At 31.7% G+C, this 24,075-nt stretch overlaps 1 protein-coding gene across 1 annotated transcript in view; it reads right to left on the bottom strand.

Annotated features, from left to right (window-relative positions):
- Positions 1-24,075, bottom strand: part of LOC123267057 (DNA N6-methyl adenine demethylase) — a 75,402-nt gene that overhangs the window by 27,006 nt on the left and 24,321 nt on the right. Inside the window, exon 3 of the mRNA XM_044731559.1 lies at positions 696-773. Coding sequence (XP_044587494.1) covers positions 696-773 — 78 coding nt within the window. The remainder of the gene's footprint in view (positions 1-695; positions 774-24,075) is intronic.

Raw genomic sequence — 24,075 nt, 5'->3', positions numbered from 1 at the left:
GCCTCCAATGTGTTAAGCGTTAGTTGTGTTGCGTGTAGTGCAAGATAAGAGTGTGTGGAGTAGTTTCGGCTGCTACCGCCAGAGGCTGGAAATGATAAAATTTTAAACATGGCCGTACCTCTCCCTCAGTCAGGCGTATAGTACCGAGGCACAATCGATCAATAATCTGGCTTGTTTAATAGGAGGCACGGTGAATTTTGTTATTAGCTTCTAGGCTTCAAAGTGGCCCGCATTTCGGATAAACGGAAAAACCTCCGACAGAGGAAAAATTTAAAGTTGCTGAATGGGTGATGATTTTTTAACCTTTTTTACAGGGCTGGTTTTTGTTAGCAAACAGCTGGAAGGCACACCCTCTTGAGCAACAAGAGGATCCTTTGCGCGGATATTTTTCAGCTTCTATTCACCGGTCTTTTTGAATGGGTTTGATTGTATACAAGCTTTTTTGCTGCAGCAAAGCTCTATGAGATCAAGGTGCTGATATTTTTACACAAACGCGCTTAATCATGGATAATATTTCATTAAAAAAATTTTTATAAAAAGGGATTACTTATGATCGTTGAGCTTTTATGTTTGCCTCGCCGAGATTACAACATTTTTTATAACTTTAATTAAGTTTTTTATCTGATTAGAAGTTTTTTTTTTTCTTATAAATCGTTATAAAAAATTTATAAATAATGATTTTAAAAATCACTCACTCTTGTTCCAGCTCCTTTTCCTCGACCTCTCCCTCGTTCTCTAAAAGTCCCGTCTGCAGTTTGCAAGTGATATAAATGCTGTAACAAAAAGTAAAAAAATGTTAAATTCAAATGCTTTTTTAAAAGAAGCAAAATTAATATTCACTATAAAACAAAAAAAAAATTGTCAGTTGATACAAACTGACAGAGTGTAGATAAAGTAGCGATCATAAAGAAAAAAATATCAAAAGAAATCTACACTATCTGCAATTTTTGCTCAGGCATTTTACCGACGGCTTGATATATCGGCGATGAAAGTCTTCGGTGGCTAAAAAGGATGTCTGCAGCACCCACGTGACGTATCACCAGGAAGAAATGTATAATATAACCGAAAACCGTTAAACTTACTGTCACGCATGCGTAAGTTTGTACGGTCAAAGAAAAATTGATTTTTTTCGGCCATTGCACAAGAAATTAAATTACCTTTCAAAGGTACTCAACTAAAAATTTAATTACCAATTCAGCAAGCCGACACTTTTTACCCCCTCAGAAATTGCAATTAAACTCGATAAATATCTAATTAAGCGATCAAACGAAAAATCTCATTTCAGATTTTTAAAGCAAATGAATCTTTCGATTCCACGCCTTATATTATACTGGCCTGCATTGAAGTGACTATTTCATTGAATTCTGAGCGTAATTACTGCCTTTAAAGTGAATAATAATAAAAAAATTCAAAAGTAAGGAACTAAAGTGAAGGCAAGAAATAAGACGAGAATAATTATTCCTTAGCCCTCGGAACTTTTATTGCCAAAGGGTAAATTACTCGGGATCGATACACATGAACGTAATGTACCTTTTTAATATTTTCACTTAGGGAATAACCCAGGAGAATCTTTTTACACCTCGCAAAAGTATCCGTGTTCCATTAAGTTAAATAAACGTACGCTCGAAAGACAGGGGTGCCTCAGAGGTTAGCTCATGTGTTTTTTTTTCATCGTTTCTTCCTTTTCTCCACCCATTACACAGTAGTTTTCCTTGCATAACATTACGCAACACCCTCCTTGACCATCGTCACGGATTTCCCTCGCAATCCCGGTATTATATGCAACAGACCCACCCCACCGGCATTCCCGGGCTCTCACTAACACCACACGATCAGCAGCATCAATATCGCGGTGTTATGTCGGCAGGTATATTATGCACATGTTACGGGAGGATTAAAGAGGCTTCCTCTATGTATACACTGTAAAAAAAAAAACCGGTGTGAGTCCATGCGGTGTACGGTGTTAAAAATTCCGGTGTTAAATTCAACATCGAAATCGGTGTAGCACACTGATAGAAGGATTTCTTAGTATTTAAAAAGATTTCTTTGTATTTAAGAAATCATTTCTTAAACATCATTTCTTAGTATTTAAAAAATATTTCTTAAATACAAAGAAATATTTCTTAAATATTAAGAAATATAAGTACTAAGAAATATTTCTTAAATACTAAGAAATATTTTTTAAATGTTAAGAAATGATGTTTAAGAAATGATTTCTTAAATACAAAGAAATCTTCTTAAATGCTAAGAAATCCTTCTATCAGTGCAGTAACACCGTTCGCGGTGTAAATATTTTTTTTCGGTGTTAACTCGGTGTTGTAAATTTTCCGGTGTTGATAATATTTTAACTAACACAATTTTTATAATTAAACTTTTCATGTTTAATAATTAAAGGTAAATAATAAAAAAAAAAAATTAATATTTAATTTAGAAAGTTTAAAATAATAAAATATTAAGTAGATCAAAATTTTTGATTAAAATAAATACACTGTAAAAAATTTCGATGTAAAAATGGCATCATATAAATAATCGAAAACTCCAAAATAGTGGATTTTAGTAATTATTTCATAATTTTTAAGTATTTTTTTTAAGATTTTCGGAATACTTCTAAGATAATTTTAGAATCAATGAAATTTATTTGAAGCAATTTAGTTGAAATCTTGTTCTTAAATTTTATGTGGAACCTTTTTTAAATAATCTTAAAACATTTTTTTAACTATTTGAGAACAAATTTTGAATACTTTTGAGACATTTTTCGGATATTTTTGAGACAATTTTGGAACATTTCTTGGACAGTTTTAGAGTGTTTTTACAACAAATTTGAAACATTTTTAGAACAATTTTGAATGTTTTTTAAATGATTTTCATAGAGATAATTTATTTTTGCACAGCTGTAGATTTGTCATGTTTAAAACATGTATTATATTGTGAGAAACATCATGGTTACGATAAAAATAATTATTATATTGTTCCTAAACATTTAATATTGTAAATGTTATTTAACTTGTTGTATAACATTCATTAAATCGATTTCTGCGTAATTTTATAAATTGAAAATTCTTAAATAAATGTTAGTTGTCTCATTTTGATAAATATTGAATATTAATTATGTTTTATGGATCATGTAATATTCATACTCCGATATGGTGTAAATTTATTCTACTGTTACACCGGTATTACACCGGTTACACCGATATTACACCGGATTTTCAACACCGCAAAAGAGCACCGCTACACCGGTGTTAATACAGAGGTGTTACATAGCGGTGTTAAAATGAGTCCATTTTAACACCGCTTTTTTTACAGTGTACAGTACGCAGCAAATGTCAGTATTACATCGGGCGAATTTTCAGGGAAGAAGAAGAGATCGGAATGGTCAATGGCGATGTAATGTGGAAAGGGCGCGAATCAGAGCGTAATTAATAGCGGAAAAGATATAACATTTTCTCGCCTATTACACGTACGGGATCCTCAGGGTTTTACTCGCATGGTCATTCCCCGCTGGGATTACCACCGGTCTCCTCTTACGGAAGAGTGAATACGTAAGCGATTTTTAAATGTGCGTCCGAGTTTTAATGAGATAAAGCGGGTTAAGGGCTCGCGGGAAAATTTCTATTATTACTTTGGGTTTAGTGTAAAAATAGATTTCTTTATGATAAATAAATACGTCGAGTGTGTACATTATTAATGGTTGTAAAAATATTAATGAGTTGGGTAGTAATTAACATTACACTGTAAAAATTTTGCGAGGTGAATGATTCTTAATAGATTTATTCCCTTTAGAGTGAAATTGACCGCGAAAAGGATTTTATTTATATTTTTATTGAAAAAACTAAGTGAAGTGAAATCTTTCTTTTTTATTGAATAAATTAATATAATAATTGTTATTTATTTAGTGATTTTAGAAAAAAGTATCATTTTTTTCTTCACAAAGCAAGCTATAGTTTAACAGAACAAATAATTTTTAATAAAATTTGGTTCTCTGTTTTAAAAGTAACATTTTTTGAAAAAATATAATTAATATTTACAAGCTTGTATTTGAGATAAATTTTATGAAGTATATTTCAGTGTATAATCAAAAGTATTTATCAGAAAATATGAATTACAAATACATAAAAATATAGTCAGCAATTAAAAAGTGTATTTATGTATAGTGAATTGTTAAAAAAAAAAAAAAAAAAGTTACTTGAGAAAGTAACAGAACATTTTAAAATAAAATTGTCAGGTATGACGGTATCTCTTCAGTAAAATCTCAAATATTCAATAAATAAAATGAAACACAGTTAAAATATTATTTTAATTATATCAATTTTTTATTGACATGCGACACTATGCCTACAGTCATCTCTTTAATTATTTTTCTGGTTGATTTTAATCTCGAGCTATCAGTTACCTTTTAATATGTAAAAGTAAATATGAAAGGTAGTTAATAATTGCTCAAGCAATTATTATTTATATAATTTTATTTGTCCTTCATATTTATATTGTAATTTTTTAACGCGACGTCCATAAAGAATGTTAAATATTCATTTGGAGCTAATTTTAATTTTTAAAGACAGTAGTTTAATTTAAGTGTATTATGAATACGGTATTTCGCATTATATTACTAACGCGAAAGACACTGAGCCAATTAGAAGCACGCGCGTACACGCGGCAGCTGTCAACGATTTAACGATAAGCTAATTAAAATATTTCGAATAAATAATAATGATAATAAAAGTGAAAAATAATAACAATCAGAGTCATCAGTAGCCGGACGGCGAATTCTGCTGCTGGCTGATGAAAGTTAATTGATAAAAAAATTGATGTCGGTAATATTTTTTACCTAACCCGGTACCGTCTTCTCTATCTCGTTGCTAATTATCTTCTACAAGGAATTTATTTTGATAAAGCTCTATGACAAGGTGGCTGTGTTAACAATAAAAAATATTTATTATGAAATAGGAAACGACAGTTGGATCTTGTTGTTTATTATTAAATATATATACCGACCATTTGTTCCATATGTTGTAAACTTATAATAATAATTACCGTAAAAATTTACAATACGTCGTACATATATTAATATGTTTATATATTTTAAAATGTTTTAATTCTAAATACCAGAACTAGGAAAAGACAAAGGGAGTAATTAAAAATATAAAAAGCAATAAATTATATTTAAAATAAACCGGATTTCCTCTAAAATAAAAATAAATGACATTTTTAGTTAGTGAGTAAAAATAAATGACTGGTGATTTTAATCAGTATTTATTTAAAAAAATTTTTGGGCGGTAAGAAAATAAATAATAATTTGTCCTTTAAAAATATGTTTAAGTAGAATAATAATGGTGATCGGAAGTATTTAAGCGTTGCAATGGTTATTTGGAAGTAAAAAAAATATTTTTAAGTGTGTGAGTGTGTGTGTATAATAGTTTGCAGCTGCTAGACATGAAGGATAATTCGTCATGTTGGATCAGTGTGTGTTTGTCTGACGGTTCGGGTCTATAAGTCTTACTTGACTGGACTTTCGATCGCGAAAGTGAAAATAAAAAGTGTAATAATGTAAGTAAGAAGATAAAAACTAAATGGGCAAGAAAATAAGAGAAGAGAAGTTGAATTAAGACTGGCCCGTTTTATTCACCGAGCAGCAGCTCGTACTAGTATAGTATTATATAGTATGGGTGTAGTCTGCAGTATGCGAGAGTGCATGCATGTCTATCAGCTGACTTTAATTCCGGCAAAACCATTTCATTTGAGTGTCTACGACAGATGGCCGGCGGCCCGAAAGAGCCGTTGCTTTCATTAGAACACCCTTGATGGACGGTTAGAACAGGTTGTTGTGGCCCGCCCGCTACATGCTGTATGCTACACGCTGCTCGCCGGAAGAGGACTCCAGTTTGTTAACTCGCACTCAAATCAGGTCAACGAACCAAAAAATTTCACTTTTTTATTGTTTTTTATGAGTATTTATAAATTACACGTTTTTGATTGCTGACGTGGCCGTACCCTTCCGAGAGTCGCTTCCAAATATCTTAATCTTTCTGTTCTGACGTACGAAATTAACAAGTTTTTTTGGGGATCAAGATTTCGGAAATTAGCTCATGAATTCTCTCGCATGGTGATTTTTTTTTTACATTTTTGTTATTAAAATCGAAACGTGATGTCTTACTTTAAGTAAAGATAAGCCATTTTTTGTATTTAAGTTTAATTATTTCCACTCAAGTATAACTCGTCGCAAAATTTAATGTTTGATTCTTTTACGCACGGAAAAAAATTAAACTATAATAAGCAATAATAAATTTGTAATAAGTTATTTATAAAAAAAATTTCTTAATAAAAGGAGAAGTTTATAATGTCACAGTTAATTTCCAAAAAATAGACTTTTGTCGTGTGTCGAACAAAAGAAAAGGAAAAAAATTTTCTATTTTTTGCAAAACTATAAAGTCTGCAACGAATCGATTTAATTTTCGCCATGAGATCAATACACCGCTACGCTCGATTTACTAACAATAATAATTTAGCATTATGTCCGCATCACCTGGCTAAATTTACGACGTTCACTTAATTCGTCACACACATGATACGTCCAACCCATTTTAAGCCCGATTATAATTTTATATTGACAGCCGTCTTCTACAGACTCATACACACCTATCAAAAATTACTGTCTCCCTCGAGTACAAACTCATGAAACTAATCTAATACTTTCCACTTTCCACTTTGCGTCCAAACTATAAACTAAAATCTAAATTAGCTATCATCACAAACCCGTTAATAGCCGATACGTGTACTCCTAATTGCACTAACAAATTTCTACGGAATTCGTTATCAAGTTACCACATTACTCATTGATCAAAAACCAATACATATACTCTGCTATATTCTCGAAAAATATTCCATTAGCTTTTAATGTAAAATTCAATTTTTTTAACTAAAAACAAAATTAAAACCTTTTACTTATTATTAAATTAATATCGATCCTAGGGTGACAAATAACAGCTTCCATAAACTTTCTCTCTCTCTCTATCTAAAAAAAAATTCAATATACAAAAAAAACATTTCAGTCCATTAATCAGCGACCACAATTCAAAAACTATTCTTCCTCCCATTAAACCATAAATCATTAATTTCAAAAATTGATCCAATTTTAATCTATTGTCCTCGAGATCTTTTATTTGTCAAAAAAATCATTCATCTTGGTATGGGTTTCTGACAATGGAAAAATTTCCACAATACATAAATCAAATGTACCTATCTATATTTTTACCAAAACTACCATTCCATAAACCTCAACAATAAAAGTAACAACTAATCGGATATAATTAAATAATTACTATCTCCAACCAAAATGATTATCGCGTATGAACAAAAGTTGATAATTGGCTTAAGACAACAAAAGACGTCGCGAACGACCCGGATGCGGCCTTTACCTTAACCCTAACACCAATCAACTATTTTTGTATATATATATCGACATGTATACGCGTAAGTATACTTTGGTAACGACTTAAATAATTATTTTTACAACGTTTCCAAGTATACATACACATACAAAAGTCTTCTTGGCATGGTCGCGCTCGAGCGCCTTGCAGCTGGCCTTCTCGGCAATATTCGCGGCTTACCATCCAATTTATATACATTTATACCATACGAATGTATGTAAGGGCTTGTGTATGCAAGTTCTGTAGCTACGCCCTTAAAACCATATATATATATATATATATATACATTAATATTTTCATATATACGCATACACAGGATGCACGCCTTTTTCCCTTGAATTTGAGCGGTAGCCATACCAAGGGAACTTCAATGTTTACGCGATGTATATTTATAGAAGTTTGTTGTATTTTTACGCTTAACTAGCCTTAAACCAGGATCGAATATTGATAACCTTTTTTTACCCTTTTTGATGTAATTATTAATCATTAAAAAACAAAAAAAAAAAAAAAAAAACTTTATAAAAGTACAAACATTAATTATAAAAAAAATTTCACCTGCGAACTTTATACCCGATAATTTAAGTATCAATTATAAATGAGTAAAGGATAAAACAAATTTAAAAAAAAATCAATAAGGAGAAACAAGGAAAGTAGTTTTAATTATAATGGTTGGTTAAAAATAGAAGCTAATTATATAGTTTACGAAGAAAGTTAACAAGAGGTGAGTTTGAGAAGCCGATGTGGATAATTGATAAAAATATTTTGGTGTTTTAAACTCTTCGGGCCGGTGGTTTAAGCAAGTGAGGAGGTTTAACGTGTGTTGTGAACAGGGCGAGAAACCCGGAGCACGCAATCCGGGTTAGTTATGTATTTAGTTAAGTCCGGCGATTTGTTAAACCCCCCGCGGATAGAATAGAAAATTCTTCCGCATTCGTCGCCAGAAATAGACCAAGTGCGAATATATATCGCGACCTTCATTCTCGGATTTCCCCCTTTTTCCACGGTCTTTCTCATCGGCCTACGCAACTATTTCATTTATATATATGTATTTCTATTCGTATATTTTTAGTTATGGACAAATTTGAGATGACTATTCTAAGCCATGGATATCGATGAAATTTTATTGGACTTGATTGACTGTGCTTATTATTGTTTATGAGTATTTATTGATAGGAAATAATTTAGTTTTTTACATTAATACCGGGTTATTTTTGGACACAAGCATGTGCAGACCACCAAGGTTGATTAAATGTCAAAGGGACGATGACAGTTTACACATTTATGTTGAATGTATTAGACATTTACCAGCCTCGATGGTAAAAATGTTCCCACATGGCCTTTTTCTGCTAATATATGTAATATGTTCCTTATTTTTACGTTTATTTTAAATTACAGTTCGCATCCTTTAATGGAAACACATGCCAACTTTAGTAAAAAAATACTTTTTTTATTATACATCGTATTATTCAAAGGCTTTTTCAAAAAGTATCAGCTGGATGAAAAATTTATAATAAAAGTTTTTATTATTATCATCAATAATGTTCAAAATTCAAATTTTTGTTTTTGTACAGTTTACAATTTAAAATTTGAATACGTGAGTTAAAAATAAAAATTATCAAATAGATTTTTGCACTTTAAAAATAACTGAAAATTTAATAACAAAACAAAATTTTACACTGAAAATAAAAATACTTCTATCAAGAAAATCTGTTTTACAAAATAATATATTTTTGATATCTATTAATAATTTACAATTATTATTCAAAAATGATCAAGTAAATATTAATGTTTTATTATCAAAAAATTAATAAAGTAAATAATTTATTTTAACAAATTCTTGAGCTAAAAAATATTTGTACAAATAATATTTTTTATTTTTATCAGTGTATAATAAAAACTTAATAAAACAAATTAAATTCAATAAAAATCATTCAACTGTTTGAATTAAAAAAAACGAGTGACTAAAAAAATGAAAAAAAAAAATAAAAAGTAGATGCAACCAGTGTCTCACACGTGAATGTCCACGTGGATATGTTATTGTTGAGTGCGGGATTTTCCTCTATACTACTTGTTCCTCGTTTCTCTGACTGAGTGAGTAGCGCTAAAGTAGAGTCACATGAGAATAGCACACGTTATACGTATAGTATATCCGCACAGTATATACGATATACATAAACGTATATAGATATAAATGTACGTATACAGCAACAGAGATATAAAGGTGGAATGGGTAAAGAGGGTCGACAGAGCTATACTGCCACAGCGGCAAGCATATCCAGCCAGCACTCGACCCTCCAAGGAGGGATTTCATTCATGACCCGCTCAGTACCAGCACGTTTTCGTTCGACTACTACTCTCTACTCTCGGTCCTCTACCTCGGGCGAGGGCAGCGATACATTACGCCACTATAGTACGCTAGAAAAGGGTGGCTAGGTGGTTAAGCAACTTTCCTTTCTGATACGCTGGTGCTGGTGGTCTTTCGCCTCACGCTTAGACTTATAACTCGTGTCGTGGCACATGTCTCCGAGGGGACTTTGCTCGGATATTCGGCCATTTGATATCTTAATACGATAGCGAGGGGTAGGAGGGCCCATTACCCTCCACTTTTTTATTTAGCACACGCTCGTCCCCATGTCATAGGTCAGTTTTTTTATCTACTCAGCAACTAATGTCATGTATCTAAACTCATAATATTTATCTCCACTTTTTCACTCTATGAAGTATCACAGATCAAATCATTGAATTCAAGCGATTTATTTGAAAATTTTTAATTAATTTGAAGGAAGTATGAGCTTGGACGTGGAAGAATAGTGAATCTTTGATGAGTGTCCATAAAAATATCTTCATATATGACTTAATATGATGATATGTCCATTTACACAGAAAAAAAAAATGTTCTTGAATCAAGTACATAATTTTGAAGAACTTCATCTTCTTGATTTGAGTAAAAAAATTCTTAAACTAAGAAATTTTTACTTGGTTTAAGTAAATTTTACTTGATTCAAGAATTTTTTGTCTTGATTCTAGAGAATTATCCTCTTCAAAATTATTTTCTTGGTTCAAGAATTTTCCTCTTGAATCAAGTTAATTTTTTTTTCAGTGAATAATTTTTCGACCGAAATTGAGGAGCTGAGTTTCAAAAGGGTATCTTTTCATTTTTGATTAATCGAGACAAAAAACTGGTTATCTTTAATTATAAATATTTGTATTGAACTTTTTTTAATTTAACTATAAAGTGCTATCGGTTATGTAGCTGTGATTCGATTTTCAATTATAAATCTTTATAATTCTCGAAGTAATTAATATTTAAAAATTCAGAAAACTGGTCTTTCAAAATATGAAAAGATACTAATTAATCTTGAAAATCTTCGACAAAGACAAAGAAAGCTAAATTTAAAATAGTTACACTTTTTGTTCAAACCTTCGAAATTTACGATACATTATCTACCCTAGGCATTAAATAAAAATCATCGATCCTATAAATAAAACTAAAAATCTAGAAAAGAAAAAGAAAAATAGAGATCAGTACATTATATCGTAATAGTACGAGCACCCGGTCTTTAAGAAGACGTCTAGACATGCCAGGTGTAATGTCTGGGGTTTTGTTCAGCATGCGAGGGTGTACACCCAACCGCTCGCACACTAGAAACTGACTTATAACTTGTACACAAACATCACAGATAATTATCCAGAGGCATCTGAAACTACCTATACTTTCCCTGACCTTATAAAATCAGTGCTCTCTATAAACTAATACCTTCTGTATACACGGTAAATAACAGGAAAAAAAGCAAGGGGCCCAGTGCCGAAATGCCAAGGGACTACGAGCTAGTGAGGGATACCCCGGTCTTATTATTTATATTTTATATTGTATATTGTATATCCAAAGTACTCCCCCATTCGGCCGAGAACCGACTGGTAGCTCGTATGTGACTCGTATTGAGTATTATATGTGTGAGTTTGGCACGAGCCACTACACGTGAAAAGAGGCAAGGCGCCGCCCATTGTCGGCACGTTTGTCTTGGTCTCCCATATCACGGATCGCCCCGAGCTCTTCTACTTCATCTGGTCTTTGCTCTTTCCTTCGACGAACGTTCGAGCTCCAAAGCTTCCACCAACGGGTTATTAGCTATTGGGGATTAGGGTCTTTGTATTGGCTTGAATTTCCTCTGATAGTCCCGGTACCAAGCCTCAGGTAGTCCGGGCTGTATGGACTAGACGTGTAAACAATGGAATTGAATCAAATCGAACATAATACAAGCAAATGTGGTAAAGGCAAGGCAAAGGTATAGCTGAGGTTTAGGGACAAGTATTGTCAGGAGATGACAGAACAGGACTACTGTTTATATCGCTCTGTTGTGTACCAAGGTCACGAAGAATCAGCGACCCAAATTCCCAGCGGGGCGGTGTGACGAGTCGGAAAACTACCGGTGGATTTCCCAACCCTTGTATGCACGACCGACGACCCTGACCCCGATAACGGCACAAACGTCAACGCCCTTGCATCACCTATACGCCGGGTTTTCTATTCGGGTGTTTATGTAATACCTCTACTCTGCTCCCGGGTTAGCTGTACTCTCATTCGTTTGCTCCATCTCCGCTTCCTCCTGTCCTCCTGGTCGACATTCCGAGACAGAGAGGAGAAAAAAGACAGCCATGCTTCACTCGCTGCTAAAGAGGGTCTTTTTCAGTGTGAAGGCACTCTAAAGCCGTATTGGGGCTGCCTCCAATGAGCATTAGTATAGAGGTTTTCTGACGAACCCTTCTACCTTTTCTTGCGATTGTGGTCTTTGACTTTTCGTCAATCTTTGTGCACGGGATACTTGTCGCTTAAGTTAGTTCATTAAACTGGAAAAATTGGATATTATTATTTCAAGTACTGGAGAAAAGAAATAAAACAATCCGCGTATGAATTAAGTTTAGAGATTTTTTTGTTTTTTTAATAAATTTTAATGTGATAAGTAAAAAATAATAAATAATTGACATTACTAAGTTTAATTAAATAAAATAAATTACTGATGTAATAAATTATTGATATTTTTCTGATCCTTATTCCTCTTATATTTAATTTAATTCGAATCATTGGATCTTAAACTAATTAATTAAAATAAATTACTTTAATTTTACTGAAATTAACTGACATACGGCAATTTTTATAATTTCTTAACACAGAAATTATTATAAAGAAACCTTTATGAATTAAAATTTCAAATTTTAATCCGAGATAATTAATTTTTATCAATAAAAAATTTTTATAATAATTATAAAGTGTGAGCATGATGATAAAATTAACTGGAATTGACGGGAATAGTTGGCGAGAGTCATTAAGATATAAATGGAAAATGAAAGGGTGCCTGGGGGTGAGACTCGGTAATATCGCGGTTCGTTTGAAAAGGGCAACATCCACATAATTTAATTGAACAGAATTCGGCGGGTCTTTCCTTGGTGTATTTCTCCGGCCGTCTACGATAGCGGTTGAGGTTCCTTCTATTCCTAAGGGTTCGAACCGGGCAGATATTAGATCGGCTCTCTGGAGGCCACTCGTAACTTTGAATTTAACGCCCGTGGGGCCTATTCGCTGCCAGAGCACCACCAGCATCACTGCCGCGTTTAACTTGAAATACTGTTTGCCACTCAGATCTAGTTACGGGTTCGGTTAGTAACTTTTCCGGATTCAAAACTTAGCTGAACCAACTTCGGGAACTCCATGAAATATTGATGCTCTAGTAGATCGTGTGTGCTTTGAAAACTGATTAGTTCCTCACTCGAACCGTTATTTAAAAAAAAAAACCACCCCGATATAATAGTTTTTATTCATCTAATTTTTTTCACATGTTAATCAATCAATTTTTTATCAATTTTGATCATCATATCGTTAGTTTTTGTTTGTCCTGCTCAAAATCATATCACTCAAACCAGTCTAGTTTCTTGAAAAAACCAACAGATGTTGCGGGCATATTGCGAGCGCAAGCGTTCTCATGCATTAATTAATCATTAATATAACCTACGGTGGAATATATTTGATATAAATTTTATTTCTCAAACTCTACGATCCATCACCGTGACAGTAGATCTTATAATACATCAACATATATTATCACTGTCATTAATACACTGTAAAAAATTCGCAGTGTTGATAATTTTTAAATAATTTGATCCCTTCGAAGTGAAATTCCGAATAATTATATTAATAATAAACTCCTCGGAGTGAATTTTCTAATTTTTGCTATTGAATATAAATAAAAAAATAGTTGTTATTCTTCATAAAATTACAAAATGCGAATTTAACAATTTTAGAAATTAACATAATCTTTTTCTTTAATTTAATTTAACAAATAATTTTTAATATTTTAAAAAATTTACATTAATTTTATTTTTTAATTTCTACAAGTCGAATTTTTCGATAAATTTTCTCTATAAAAATTCATTTGTTAAAAAAATCTAAAAATTACCATAAGTTCGTTAATTTCAGTAACATTAAAGTAATTAATTTTATTTAATTAAAGATAGTAATTATAATAATTACTCATTTATTACTTTTTACATTCGAATTTATCAACATAACTTAGAAATAAATTAAACTATAAAAATTTAATTTAATGTTCCAAAAGTCAAATTTTTGAAAAAATATAATTAATATTCATAAATTTAAACTTGACATAAATTTTTTGGCGTATTTGTCAGTAATGTGGCATATAAAACTTTTTTCAGCTAATTAAAAATTTATTTTGAATGTTTTACTTCTTCATTCTTGCGCTTCAAGTGATAAGACTGAAAATCTACTCCCGATCTTTTACAAAGTACATAATCCATAAATAATAACAACTGCCCGACATAAATAATGTATCATATATCGACGAAATGAATTAAAGCATTGCACCTTTAGATCGCACACACATATTAGGAGTTGATAAACTGTCGCGTGCAAAAGTTTCCGAGCAGCGGTTGATCCACTATTGGTCTGACGTAGGCGGAACCCAAACAAACCGGCTCGAGTTGAGCTTCAGGTCAAGGTTCCACCCGCTACTCTAATACTCGCTGTCTCATCCACCACCCACACCCTCCGGAGTCGCAAACTCGTGTATAGACATACACATAAATGCACACATATATATACCACTCAATCCAACCAGCGTATAGTACGATGACCACGGATAACACGTACCGTAAACTTGGACACGCGATTTCCTTACACGTGCTCCATTTTTTTCGAGCATAATTCTCTGAACTCGTAACTCGACTTCAGCCAATAATTGTTTTTTATTTCAATTACTTTCTATTGCAACGATGACCGTCGATTAAATATAAATTTTAAATATCTGTTTATACCCGTCTCGTTGACTCTCCTTGCTCTTTAATCCCATGCTAACAGTCGACTTCCTAACTTAATCCGTAACTTCCGACGCCGCGGCAATCTGACATCCTTTTTTATTTTTATTGGCCATACTACAGACTCAACGACTATACATGTTACATGTACTGTAATTTTATTGGCAATACCAACACTGTCACTGATGAGAGTGCGGGGACTGTCACTCGTTCCCAGGATTTTTCTATCCGCGAATACTACCGCACCAACATTGTAATTGGTGATCATCACTGAAGCAATGAGGAATAAATTTATCGTGACGGTCTACTAAATATATTTATATTAAACATTGCACAGTGTGTATTGTGGGACGGAGCTGAGAGTAAAGAGAAGGAGATAGGATGACTTAACCGAGTGATGCTGGATGATGTTGTACAGTAGCTAATTCCCGGTGGTATAGTGTAAGTACTGACGGCTCTAGCTCAGTATGGAGTTGAGTAAGGCTTCCGTCGTGTCCACACTTCACCGTTACAGGTTCATAAAACCTGTTAACCGATTATTGTGCATGTCCCGGCACTATCGCGTTTCAGAGCCAGCTGCTCATCATTTTTTTCGTTCTCGCCCTTTCGACTGAAGATAACAACTCTCTCACTCTTTAGCTTTATCTGTATCAATTATACCGACAATTATTTATTATTATTATATCGCTCACAGTATCTGTATATTGTATATTGTATGTAAGCTTTAGCTTTTTAATTAAGTCACCTGTCCACTCTGTGTTATTAACAATTATCGCGATGCATCAATTTTGAATTTAATCACCGGTTTTTGGATCTATTTTTAATATTATATCCTTCTGAGATAATTAAATGAGAGATTTTATAAAGAGATTCTTTGCGCAGTTATTCACATATTATTCCTGGGAATCTTGAAGATTTTAATTAAAAACCCATTTCCTTTTCTATCTGCTTTCCTTTTCATTGCGAATAACTTTAAGACTGTCGCCCGACTGCTTTATCAAGGCTTAATAATACATTTTTTGACTTTAAAAGCCCTGCTGGTAATATATAGTCTTTTGACTCGAGTCTTTTCATTAAATTTAGTTTGTGAACTTCATTGTGTTGTAAAAAAATTTTTGAATATCATTTTTATTTTTATATTAATTAATTTTTTTAAAAATAAAGAAAATGTTTACTTGATTAAAAAGCAATTTTTTATAATTGGATATTTACGTCAAAGTAGGATAAAATTTTTTATTAAAATTAAACGATGTGTAACTTTTTAATAAAAATAATTTAATTTTAGTTGTCAATTAGGTGATAAATGACAAGTAAACTCGTAAAAAAAACTAAAAAACCATAAACGGTTGAATCTTGTTTTTATCGTGGAGTAAACGAGGAGGTAATGTGTATATAAGGGTAGAAAAGGTTAATGATAGTACATAAGGGTACATTAGCTTGAAAAATTTTCTCGTATAATCCACACACTAGTTATTTTTTCCCACGATCTAGTTGGTTCGTATCACCCGCATTTGTTGATTGAATTGTCTTCCGGGTGTTAAAAAAAATTTTGTTTTATACTCTATATACATTAAATTCCGGTGTAAAAAATTTAAGTTTGAAGTTTTGCCTTGCTCTTGGAATTAATTTCTATTGTCGGGATGTAAATTAAAGGTACGAATTAAATATTTTTTTGCACAAGATTCAGCATCTCTCTAGACAAGACTAGATCTTTCGAGCTGCTCCAAACCGGGATTTTTTGTTATTATTATAATTATATATGCGCGTATATTTTAATTTCAAGTAATATGTACAAGATTTGACTTGTATGTGATCTGGTGAATGTATGCGTGACGTTGATTGTAAACGTGCTACTGCATAATAGACTGAGTGCCCTGAGAGAGCACGCATACGCTGTCAACTTTGGAGGACGCCATATATTAATATACGAACGAATAAATCACGTGTACACGTATGTACAGATTTATAAATATATGATATGTGTGTAAGTATTAACGCGGTTGTTATTATGCCCACTTTGATCAAGCTCTGTGACTGTGTGTCGAGTGTCTCGTATCCTATACTATTACACTTACATTGTAAATGTCAGTACATTTACATGGATATTTTGAGAGTATGTACACTATCACTACATCGCCGGAAGTCTCTTGGGAAATTTGAAAAATAATCCCGCTGATGCTGACAAAGATGCTACATCCGCACTACACTGTACACGATTTAAATTATGGCCTTCAAATAAATTTTAATAATAAATATTAATTTTTATTTCACACTCTCTAATTTATGATTATATCATATCACGTACGTACATTTACAATTTATTTTTTTTGTCTTTGTTTTTTCATTGTATAATAAAATAATACATTTTTTATCTTGAATTATAATTACCCATTTTTTTATTATCAATTTTAATTATAAAAATAATAAAATTGAATTAAATTAATATAAGGGTTAACATAAAAATTAAATAGTTAACTATAATAGAATTGAAGATTACAAATAGTCTGATCCGTAATACAGAGAGTGACCGCGTCCTAAGCAAAGTTCTTCTGTGATAGACACACTCCATACCAAGCAGAGTAATTTTATATCTCCATACACACATACACACGTCTTGACAGATCCAGACACATATATATGTCTGTAGGTTAATGTAATTCGCAGAGATCTCATTGCGAGAATAGTTTGTCGGGAAATTGATTGATTAACTCATTCGCAAGTATGATTCGCTCTAGCATGTCAATCCTTCTCTATACTAGCACAGATTGCATTTACCATTTATTCTACATCGCGCATAACTCGAAATTTATCTCTAAATAACATTAAATCTCCACCCAGTGATTAATCATTTTTAATAGTTAATTTATTAATAAAAAAAGCAATATATATTATGCAATGTCCGCCTTCAATTAATCATTCGTCGCTTGGGAAAATTCGTCATTACTTTTGACAATGACAAAATTATTTTTCTTTCAGAATAATCACGTGTGTGTGAAATAAGAGTGCAATGTTCCTGACCTTATATAGATATATATATATATATATATATATATATATATATATATATATATATATATATATATAGATATATATATATATAAATTCGAGTATATACTGTAAACGAAACAGACATATGGAGATGTTGAAGAAACGAATAAACGGCAGATGTTTCAGTCCACGCTGAAAAACCGGTCGGTGTTGATGTAGCTGCCGTAGCAAATCGCTATAAAAATATCGGCCATTGTTGCACCGACAAGCGTATTCGTAACGGTCGCATACTGTACCAATTCTGCTATATATTTATACAGAATACAGTATACAAGGTAATTTGTAATAGGCTTACAGATTATGAGAAATTTATTTGACTTTTTTTAGTCTATCTTTAAAAAAGTACATTAAATAATCTATTTGTGCTTTCAAAACCAGTAGACGCATTCTAATTTTTAATAAAAGAATGATGAGCTCTTCTATAATAAAAGTAGTGCTACATACATGTAGCTATATACATGGATAAAATATAAATCTATGTATTTGTACTTAACATAAAAAAACTTGTGTTCACGCATCATCGATTTTAATCCCGGTTCTCGATGATGGTAATCAAAATCAGGAATCAGAATGATAATCAAAATTCGAATCGCTGTATTTGAACGAAAGGGAGAATAATGAAATACAGTAGATATATGTGTAGTATAAAAAGCAAAATATGTTCAGGTAACTTTTTAGAACTCGAAATTACAGCGATGATAGATTTTGTGATAATTGCAGCCAGCTGTTAGGTATCCATGTTTTCGAAGGCTTAATTTAGGCGTGTGAATTGAAATAATTGAGTTTCATAATTTCAATAGTATCGTAGTATATAACTATAACTACACGGAAAGAATTGAACTATAATAAACACTATTTAAGAGTGAGAGTCGTTGATTACTATATTGTAACTGCTAAAAATCATTTTTTTAAGTATTAAATTATAAATGTTGGCTTTAATACTTTCTCAAATTATGTTTGATAATATTTAATGAACACTACCAAGCAACCAGAATCTAAGTAAATTTGACTATTTAGTTTTTTCTGTGTACAACTGAACGAAGTCTGGGAGAACGTGGAAGAGAATTTGATTCTTCAGTTACGATTAATCTGAAGAAAGGTTGATGTGAGGAATAAAGAAGCTCTTTAACCACTTCTGTTAAATAGATCCCAGAGTCTTGGTCCTAGATAAATAAGAGAAAGCCAAAGGTGCACTAATCGATATTGATGGCAGCTGTCGGTCCTTCTCGTACTAAACGAAATTCTCTTCTATATTATAGTACCTACATTACGTAGAAGATAGTTAGTACTAAAAGAGAATAAGAGTAAGAATAAGTGTTGCCTAAAAACAACGTAAAAGGAAATGAATTTCCTCCACACGTGGTCCTCATTTGGAGCATAGCTTGAGTCTACTGAAACATCTGCCCGAACTTTGAGAGCAGCGTCAAGATCAAGTAACTTTAAGTCATAAATATAAGTATGTATATGATATGAAGAAGTAAAACTGAATTTGAGTCTAAAAAATAAAAAATGTCCGATTTTGAATTTGGAATTAAGGCGGGCACGTTTTTCGTCCTGATGAACTAAACAGAATGTTACTTTAACATCAGTGTTCTTTGGTGTGCCCGGTTTAACATTTAATGAAGGTGCATTTTCTTGTAGGAGAGACCTGGTTAACGAGGGCAGGGCAGAGCACAAGACGGCAGATGTTTGTCTCACCAATTGTAGTTTTGTCTTCCACTTGTTCCACGAGCTCTGCTGTGTAGATGACAATCTAACTTTCGTTTCGAGTGACCGCAGCATTTTTCTTCCTTTTATTATTGAAGAGAAAAAAAATGTGGTGTATTGTAGATGGAAACAAGTCTTTTAAGCTCCTAAATATCTCATTCCGGCTCCAGTAGATTAATAGCTCCGATAAACGTGTAAATGTGTAAACGATTTTAATCTGATAGAGTTTTGTCTATCGGGCAGTGAATTTATCTATTTGAAAATAATTTTGTGACACTATCTCTACTCGATTTGCTTGAATATGAAGATTTATTTCTTACTGTAGTATACAGTAGACTGTGCTTAATGAATCGATTTTTTTTTTCTGTGGTTCCATATTATGTATATTACGTTAATAAAAAGGGTGAAAGTGAAAATCGTGAAAAATTGAAAAAAATTCATTATTATAAAAAACAACGACGTTCTAATTAGCAAATTGTCTAACTCCATTTTAAAGAATCTTCCATTTGTACGACAAAAACAATTAGTTCAAAATTTATTATCACTCTAAAAAACCATTTAATATCATTGATATCTAATAAAGGCATAATATTTTGGTTTGAATCATTCAAATAATTTATAATTGGACTATTGCTACATCAAAATATTAAAAAATCACTCTATAAAAAATAAAGAGTTAGACCAATTGCTAATTAGACCGTCGACAATTATTATCAATAGCCTGAAGTTTGCAAACTGTTTTTTTAGATTATAATTCCTCCTCAAAAATATACCATGATATTTATCTTGTCCGTTATATTTGCCGACTTATGTACCAAAAATTTGGGAAAAAATTTTTTTTCTTTAAACATTCTTATTTTTACGAGCGTTAACTGAACAAAAAAAGAGAGAGCGGAATTTTTAAAACAATTTTTTTTTGTGACAGGCATCGTAATTGTCATATGGAACCGTTGAAAAAAAAATAGTTTTATTTGGCACAGTTCAGTATACACTCATATTTGTCTATTGTATTGTGTGAATGAATAATTTAAAAACTGATACTTCGTGAAATAATTATTAATGATGCTGATCATTGAACCAGCCCCTGGATTAAGACATTATACCTCAACTTAACTTAACTTTAGTGATCAAGGTTTTTCTTCTCTCAGTGTATACATCGGATTAATACTAATAAAAAAAAGCCATCTGTCGTTTGAGCCACGAGAAGAATATGAGTTTGTCGAGCGAACATAAGTACGTGAAACGCAAAGCAGTACGATAAATTTATAAATCGAATATTAGGCATCAGCACATGAATAATGGTAAATCTCTGGTTTTATTTAATGCTGTTTAAACTTACAAACTACAATGAAGCCTATTAGTCACAGTCCCCCCGATAGAGCCTCTTGCGACGGGACAATATTCGATATAGACCGCTAAGCAGTTCAATGTCTCATTTCTCGATTTATCATTCAGTTTTCTTTGCTTCCACATCCATTTCATTTTGTGCGTTTGTAAGCTACTACATATACATGCAAGGAAGCTCTTTAAATTTTCTCAAGCTTTTATATTATATTAAACATGTATTTTGGTTTATGCTGTAGTGGACTCTCGAACGTGCCTAGATGTCCAAAAAAATCTCCCATAGTTACCATGACAACTGTGCAAACAAAATGGCTGACAGCTTCCGGTTTCGAGAGTCAAGCAGCTGTTGCGCGGATCTAGTTTCTAATAGGCACCTCTGCGTGTACTATACTCGCTGTCTATGTATATATATTAATGAATATACTCTCTAAAAAATTTGCGGAGTAGATTTTTAATTGATTTAAAATCCAAACTGAAAATCACTCTATGGAGAATTTTGTTTGTATTAATTGATTTTATTTAATTAAACTTATTAATTTTAATAAATTATTATTATTTAATTTTTTGTATTAAGATTTATCAAAAAAACTTGAAATATTCTTTATGAAAAATTTTTTAATGTTTCAAAATTAAAATTTTTTGGAAAAATATAAGTAATATTTATAAATTTTAGCTTGAAATAAATTGTTTATTAGTAATTTGTAATTAATTTCAGATGTGAAACTTTTTTTGATTAAATAAAAATTTTTTTTAGTCTAAAAAAAAAAATTTAGTAATAATTTACTTCCGATTTTTTACAGTAAACATTAACTAACCTACTTTAATAAATCGTGTTTGTTAATGATCGATTACTCCCGAACGAATCTTGTTATCAAGCAACGAGAACTTGAAATTTGAACAAGAAACTTAACTACGAATCAGTGACGAAGCATTTTTGAAGCTAAAATAGTGACAAGACTAGAGAACAGTAATTTTGAAAATGAAAGTTGCTGCAAAATAAATGAAACAAATAAAAGTATCTAAATCGAGTGAATATGAGGGTGCTTACTGGATAGGACGAGGATGAGGAGTTTAATTGATCTGAGCCGCTTGATCTATCTGGATGTAAATGAGTGTAATTAGCGTGGCATATAAATCAAGGTAGTGGCTCGCTGGATCGATCAGGGGACATAACACGGAGTCGGGGAGTAGAAGGAAAGGGATCAAGGGGAGCCACGCACTGCCGAAGACTCCAACACAAATAAGACTATTTATATACAGCGAATTTTATAGATGTGTATAGATAGATGGATAAACGACAAACTGAGACGATTTTCCTTTTATTTAGCTTCTGAATAAAACTAATGGCCACTCGTAATTGGGATTAGCAGAAGCAGGGCCGCTGTCGGCCATAAGGATTAGAATTAACCGCGGTACGTGTGTGCGCACATGTGTCTACAGTATATGACGGCGTACGTGAGCTCCAAAGCGAATTGCGTGTGTTACGTTCGCTCTAAGACTCGTGATATTAAAAATTTTATTATCTCGCTCCCCGGGATGACAATCCTACTAAATCTGTTTTTAATTCATTTACATCCCTCTTTTTTTTCATCAGTTTTCTTTTATTGGTTGAGTTATGATTTCTTCACAAAATTTTGAGTGTATTGTATACTGCCTTTACAATAGGGAATAAAAAAAAAATTTATTTTTCCGATATTTTAAGGCTTACTTTTATGAACTTGAAATTAGACACTTAGATATTTTTTCAAAAATTAAAAAAAAATTTAAGTTTGAATTCAATAAATCAAAATCAATTTATTAAAAAAAAAAATGTTTTTTTTTTTTTTTTTTTTATTAAATGTTCATAAAATTTCAATACTGAGCAAGTAATTTAAATTTGAAGGAAAAATTTTTTTGGATTAAATTAAATTGAAATCTCGCTTGCAAAGATGAGGAATTTTTTAATGAATGTCAGACGGAAATTTTTTATCAACAATTATAATGAAAAATAATAATCAAATAAATCAGCTTAAAACTGAGCCATATTGTTTAAGATCGATTAAAGTTGAAAGCCGTTTGGGCGCAGCCGAAAGAAATATGACGCGTTACGGTGGTGCCCCATGGCGCAAATAAATCATGCTCTGTTTCTATACTACTCTAGTTCACTCAAGCTTATATATGTTATATATTAAGTTAACTATAGCACTCGCCCTTTATTCACACGGGCAGACTATTCGAATGTGCTGCCATAAAATACATCCAATATATATGATAAATTGTCTCTTCTTACTCTAGACTAGGACCAACTCGGACAAATATAAAAGCATGTATATTTATAAATATATAGTATACGTAGTTAAAGACAAAAATGACCATTTCTATCGCCAGCAATTTATCTTTTATTTTTATATCCGTCATGATGCCCGATTATTCAGATAATCCAGATCTCCGTGCGACGTTTATACTTGACCTTGATCCCCGAAATTCGTGGAACCGTCTCAACTCTCACTTGGGTAGTATTTATTTTAATATTTTACAAACAAAAATAAATACCGTATTTTTGTCTAAACGTTAGACGAATCCCGTTTGATGTTTTATAAATAGTCGAGATCAAAATTATTATTCGAGATTGAATAGAAAAAGAGATCAAATACCCGAGAAAAATCTTCGTGTGTGTCTACGTATATTATATATACACACATTTGTGTCACTAATATATTAGATTCACTTTTATGACGTCATAATGAACTCACAATCAACGAGGATTGTCGACATTATTCTCCACAACGTTCTTTTACTCTGACCTACACTCTATTGGTCTATTGTTTCCCTAACTACAATAATTACGTTTATAATTCGGGCTTGAAAAATTATTTCACCGTACTATAATTATACTACAATTATATTACAAAAAATCTAAATTCGGAATTTTTTATTTTTTTTTTTTTTTAATTCAAAAAATACGCGAGGTACCTTTAAACAATATAATAATTTAAAATACATTTTTAAAATATATTAATCATAATAAACTGTATGAGTCACATCCTTTTTAAAACAACTAATTTTTATCTATCAAATTTATTTTTTATTTTTAATATGTATGTACTTTAAATAAAATACCACAATCACATCATATTTTATGTAGACATATTATTATTATCATTACATATATGTACGTGAGTACTCACCGAGCGTCCGTAATAATACAAATAAAGATAATAAGAAAATTTAATAGAATTAATCG

This window comes from Cotesia glomerata, linkage group LG1 (assembly GCF_020080835.1).
Source record: "Cotesia glomerata isolate CgM1 linkage group LG1, MPM_Cglom_v2.3, whole genome shotgun sequence".
NCBI classification, from domain to species: Eukaryota; Metazoa; Arthropoda; class Insecta; order Hymenoptera; family Braconidae; genus Cotesia; species Cotesia glomerata.
The sequence above is the reverse complement of the archived record's forward strand: the minus strand, read 5'-3'. Positions and strand labels throughout refer to the sequence as shown.